Source organism: Oncorhynchus mykiss, chromosome 30 (genome assembly GCF_013265735.2).
Source record: "Oncorhynchus mykiss isolate Arlee chromosome 30, USDA_OmykA_1.1, whole genome shotgun sequence".
Lineage (NCBI taxonomy): Eukaryota > Metazoa > Chordata > Actinopteri > Salmoniformes > Salmonidae > Oncorhynchus > Oncorhynchus mykiss.
The window spans coordinates 22,964,734-22,970,408 of NC_050570.1; the positions used below are offsets into that span (position 1 = coordinate 22,964,734).

At 37.3% G+C, this 5,675-nt stretch overlaps 1 protein-coding gene across 2 annotated transcripts; it reads left to right on the top strand.

Moving 5' to 3' along the window:
* The first annotated feature begins 368 nt into the window (after nucleotides 1-368).
* Nucleotides 369-4,924, top strand: LOC110521563 (cyclin-dependent kinase 4 inhibitor C-like). 2 transcript variants are annotated; one of them, XM_036969332.1, is made up of 3 exons: nucleotides 369-502; nucleotides 1,742-1,868; nucleotides 3,522-4,924. In XM_036969332.1, exons 2-3 carry the CDS (start codon nucleotides 1,743-1,745, stop codon nucleotides 3,876-3,878), a joined length of 483 nt encoding a protein of 160 aa, XP_036825227.1. In that variant the 5' UTR covers nucleotides 369-502; nucleotide 1,742; the 3' UTR covers nucleotides 3,879-4,924. The 2 variants fall into 2 exon arrangements, with proteins under 2 accessions (XP_036825227.1, XP_036825228.1); XM_036969333.1 differs by lacking the exon at nucleotides 369-502 and having other exon boundaries at nucleotides 650-1,868.
* The last annotated feature ends 751 nt before the right edge of the window (nucleotides 4,925-5,675 follow it).

Genomic DNA, 5,675 nt, shown 5'->3' on the forward strand with positions numbered 1-5,675 from the left:
ATCATAATGCTTATGTTTGTATGCATAGGCCTAGGTTATATCCAAAATAACTGATTGAATATATCATGTTTTTGACAGGTAGGTTTACCTACACTCTCACGATGGTAGCCCTATGATATGACTAGTTTGTGCAGAAAATGGCTCTGCTTCTGTGCTCTCAAGTTTAATTGTTGCCTTTGCCAGAGACATGACAACCGAACCTAACCAGAGAGCAATATGAACTGTTCTGGAACAACATTCCGTGGCATATTTTGGTTATGAAAATGTGATCTTGTGGTTGCACTCGGGAAAGTAGCCTAGGACACTATCGTCATAACTGCAGCCTTTTTGATGATCACTGTTTTCAGTCCCGCCCTCTCGCTTTTGTCGACTGTTATGCATGCGTTCGGATTCCGTATTTGAAAAATAGGCTAAAAGTGATGTCAAGAACAGCCTTTTTTCCCTCAAATACTGACTTCCAACCAGTCGAATGAATTAACTAATTCAACATATGATGGCAAGGGTAAGGAGGTGTCGTATGTAGGATAATGTTATATGAATGAAGGCTAGACTATACATTGACATTTGTGTAGGCTATGTTAAGATATATTCATACATGATTAGGCTACACCTACCCGGCATATGCCTGTTACAGACTGAACTTGAAACTACTTAGCCCATGGTGTGGTTGATTTCATTTATTTACTCAACTTTACAAGTTTAGTAGCGTAAATCTGTTCAGTGTAACAGATGGTAGGCAATGCTGCTACAGTAATGTGCTCAGCGGAATATGCTAATATAACGTCAATATCAAATGACTAAACTGTTCCCGCGCACAGTCCCGAACAAACACTTTAGGCTACTATTAATGAAGCAAAGAAGGACGATATCCAGACCGTGTATCGTCATTTGAAAATGGGCGGGAAGTGTACATAAAACTCTGAACAAGCATCTCTCCAAATGTCATTGGATGACTTAACGTTGTCAGAATGTTTTTTTCTAAACTATCTTTCTCAGCCCCGGACTGGTAAGAGAGCAAGTCGACAATCAGAAGCTACAAACTTACAAGCCCTAACGAAACGGCAATGTTCCATGGATACAGTTGCAGCAGGACATCATAGGCTACGTTTTTGAGAGCAGGAGACAGACCAACATTTTGGAGTTGCAGATAAGTTGCACCTGTAGGCTAACCTGTATCGTCAGTCCGGAAGGGTAGTATATAGCCAAATTGTGGAGTTGGATAGAATCTTTCAGAATAACACGGGTCTATAAATTAACCATGGGGAATATCCCTGAACACTCTTTTAGAATCTCAAACGTTATCAACTTCACGTGAACGGGGTTCATGAATAAAGATAAACCTCAACTCTGCAGGCTGGACGATTGGAATTAGTTTTTAGTTTTTCAACTTCGTGCATCTTGGTCTACAAGTGGACATCCAACATTCCAATCCAATGTGATAAAAAATAAATCATTTTTAAGGAAGGTGGTGATGACCATACACTTGAGTTGGAAATGGCGTGACATCCATGTTTTCCGTGCTGGTGCGAGTTGTTACATTGGGATGGTATTAAAAAGGGAGGCGGACCCTGGCAGTGTACCAACTTCTTTCAGGCTACAGACTATTTACTACATTTTCGCAGTGCCTTGCGTCACAACCAAGAAGACGTATACCATCAAAATCATTCACACATACCTTAGTATCAACTTGTGAAACCTGTATCATATAACATTATTCTCTTTATGGTTTTCGTCCACCAAGAATGGCTGGAGGGGCAAACAGACTGAGCAGCGCATCTGCAAGAGGAGACTTAGCAGAAGTCGAGATGTTATTACAGAACGGAGCAGATGTTAATGAAAACAATGTATTCGGCAGGACACCGTTACAGGTTGGTTCTGCATTTGATTTTATAAACATGTAAATCTATAAATTCATGATTCAGTCTATTTGATCGATTTGAACTTAAACTACCACATCTTAGCATGTGTGTGTTAGTATAGCCTAATGTAAAATGGACTAAACTGCGTGCTTTATTGACAAATAAAGTGTTAAAATTATCCAGAGGATACACTTTCTGTAACATGGACTATATATATACTTGATCCAAATGATTTTGAACGAATAGTCTAATATAGCATAAAGAGAATAGGCTGTGTTGGGTGTCATATTTTAAATTGTATGATTTATGGAGAGTGCAGCAAAGTGACTTGTAGGCCTTAATTTAGTAGCATTATGTGAACCACTAAAACCCCCAATGTAGACTAGAATAATGATGTACACCTATTCGTGATTTACCAGAAATTGTAATTGCAATGCATTATATATTTGTTGTTGTTGAATATATTCATATTTTTTACATTCTGTAGACTAAAAAGTTTAGCAGGTTAATATATCTTGATAAGGATGGGTTCAAACATTATGAAAACTTGTCAATCATTGAATAATATGATTATGTGTTTATATTTATAAAGAAGTATCATTGCTCAATAGTGATAATTAAAGAAGATAATATAGTCAAGACCTTGATGCTTGACCTCATGCACTACTCTTTGGACAAGCATGCACACTCAAACACATAGGCCTACGAAACATGTAATTGGTTTCAACAATACTATTTCTTCTATTTTAAGCGTATAGATAAAACACTAATTTGCTGTCTCTTTATGTCATGACACATTTATGTGGGTTGATCACTTGGTTGGTTAGGCTATATTTATACCGCCTTGGCATACCTCTGAATATCTGCCTTTGACCACATGGGGAATCTCCAAATGCAATGTTTGCTTTAGAAATGTAACTAAGTTTACTGTTTTCTCAAATTACACAATCAAACTCATGTAAAACTAGCAAATTTCAGATTGTGAAAGACTGTTGATTTGGACAGTTCATGACCAGACTGGATAGATTTTCAGGCTAATCTCTTACCATGTTATAGGGTCCAGGGTGCAGATGAAAAGGGCTGAAAGTGGTTAATTGACCCAACCACACGTTTTTGTTGAATGTATAACTCCATTCTATACTCAAATTCAAAGTGCTCTATAAGATGTACCTTAGTACATAAGAAAACGATATAAGTATGACATGTATCCTCACGCACAAACTGTAATACACTATTAGTATCACTCCTCTCTTCCAAATGAAAAAGATATGTCATGGCTATTAATTCTATATGCCTAATAATGATTACCACGAACTAAGGCTCTATGATTTATTAGAAGATAATAGGTTTACATAATTTAGGTAAAAGACGAATGAAAATGGCTAACACAATTAATAAATAATACATTGTTATGTGGTTTAGATTCGTTTTTTTATCATTCCTTTTGAAAACAACAGGTGTAAATCTAGACGTGTCTCTCCCCCGGCAACAGAGCCTTCAATAATTCCTATTTTCCTTAAAACGGTATACTTCTTACAACCTTCATGCTCTGTCTTTGCATATACTATACTATATAAGTATTCCGCTCTCAACCAGCTCTGATATACGATTATATTTCCCCCTTTTTTTTCTTCTTTCTTTCTTTCTTACATTTTTTTACAGGTGATGAAACTTGGTAACCCCGCCATCGCCAAAGCGCTGCTGAGGGCGAACGCAAATCCAAACGTGCGCGACCATGTCAGAGGTCTCACCATCACTCATGACGCTGCAAGGGATGGATATGCAGACACCCTACACGTACTGATGGATCATGGCGCAGACGTCAATCTCCTGGACAATGATGGCAATCTTCCATTGCATCTAGCCGCAAGAGAAGGCTATCTTGATGTGGTCCAGCTCCTTGTTGGTTGTACGATGGAAGCCACAAGGTGCAACTCCAAAGGCCACACACCTTATGATCTGGCGACTATGAACCATAGAGTATCCATTGCGCAATACATTCAGGGGCACACTAATTAATGAATATATATCGGACAATCCTGGCTGGGATAGCGAGGTGGTAGGCCTGCATAAGAACGAGGAAGAAAGTAGCAAAAACATGTAGGTCCATCTACCTCTCTGGTTACAATGTATTTGGATGTTTTTCAGACATGATAGCCTCAATTCTCAGTCATAAAGGAGGACCCTAGCATGAAGGTTTCCTCCAAACTTAATAAGAAAACATAGCCTAATTCCATAGTTTTTGACTCCAATTTTCTCCATCGCAGAACAAATGTGTCGAGATTTTTTGCCCCTGGAATGATCATTTGAATCTATTTAATATATTAAAGCATTTTTAGGCCGACAACATTTCCCTAACAACATCTCCAGCTGCTTTGTTTCTCTTTTTTCTCTCATGTTTTTCCGATATTTCCTAGTGGTACACGTAAGGTGGGGATTTGTCTTTCAAATTCAATTCACTACCAACATTTTAACTATTTGAGATGTGGGTTTGATACTTCAACGACGATTTAAAATTAAATGAGGAACAATATTTTATTGTTTAACTTCAAGACCATAGGCTGTAGGTATTAGAATAGATGACCCTGTTCATCCAAGGTAGCCTACCTACTCTTGTGCGCATAGCAAATGTCTTATTTTGTCCCGATAGCCCATTTTGTTAATTAAACCCATGCTATTTTGAGTAATAACCCAGTGACCTAGGCCTACCTTCATTCTTCTTGTCCAGACCATTGGTCATAAATTATCAATCTAATGGTAGCCTGACTGTATCGGCAATTATTTTCGATTTTACGTGCACTTGTAAATAATCAAACAAATAGATTTTGTAAGGAACTGTGAAAGCACGCGTTTACTAATATTCACGTTTTATTTTTTACCAAAGACAACAATTGTCTGCAGGTCTTACCTGATTTTCTGTTTGGCTTTTAGATTGCAATTTGGTTGAAATATAATGTACGTAGTATGCCTCGTTTTACTGTATTATCTTATATTTGAATATTGCTAATCGATGATTTTCACTGTTGTTTTATTTGTGAGACGAATAAATTCATTTGTCCACTGATTATTAGAAGTTTGCGTCATTTTTTAAATAATTTGCCATTTTTTTATATCCCCCCTGAGGCTACTCAGCACTGCTGATGTGATCAACCAACAGTGATTGTTCCATACGATATAGTATTTTATTAATTCAAGGAAAATATAGGCTCTTGAAAGTAGGCATACCCTAACTTGGAATGAAGTATATGAGCTGGACCGAAATACTAGGGGTCACAATGAAACTATAAAAAATATTGTTACTCCAAACATTGGCTAGACATCTGCTTTGCTTCTACATTTATTGTCACTGTGATTTTGAAATCATGTAATGTTAGTTTTAAGGTGGCTATAGAGTTGCAAGCCATCGAATGTCTATCCACGCACCACTTTGACAGGCAATTCCTATATATATATTATTTTTATTAATTTGAGAAATTAACAGCGCAATGAACATTCAAATACGAACTTCAAACATTCACGGCTTGTGGTGGCCACTTGGAGAAAAGCACAGCAAAGTCTTAGCTTATAGGCCTAACCTGCTACTTTAGGTTAGGTGAGGAGGAACATGCCCAATTTCTGTCCCACGGTCATATTTGAGAAGTTTGGCACTTTGAATGGCAATATCATTTGTCTTTTAAAAGCGAGAAAACGTTTATATTTTTTAGAAATAAGTTTAGTCAAACTGTGAAGGGCTATGTAATACCCTCATGAACATAATGTGGTTGACTTCTTTCTAGTCATGTTGGCTATGTAGGCTATCTAATCATGTTGTCTCTC

What these genes read in the sequence shown, in the direction of transcription:
- LOC110521563 (XM_036969332.1), top strand. Translation starts at nt 1,743, where the DNA reads ATGGCTGGAGGGGCAAACAGACTGAGCAGCGCATCTGCAAGAGGAGAC. An exon ending in TCGGCAGGACACCGTTACAG is followed by an intron (nt 1,869 to 3,521) that starts GTTGGTTCTGCA and finishes ATTTTTTTACAG; the next exon opens with GTGATGAAACTTGGTAACCC.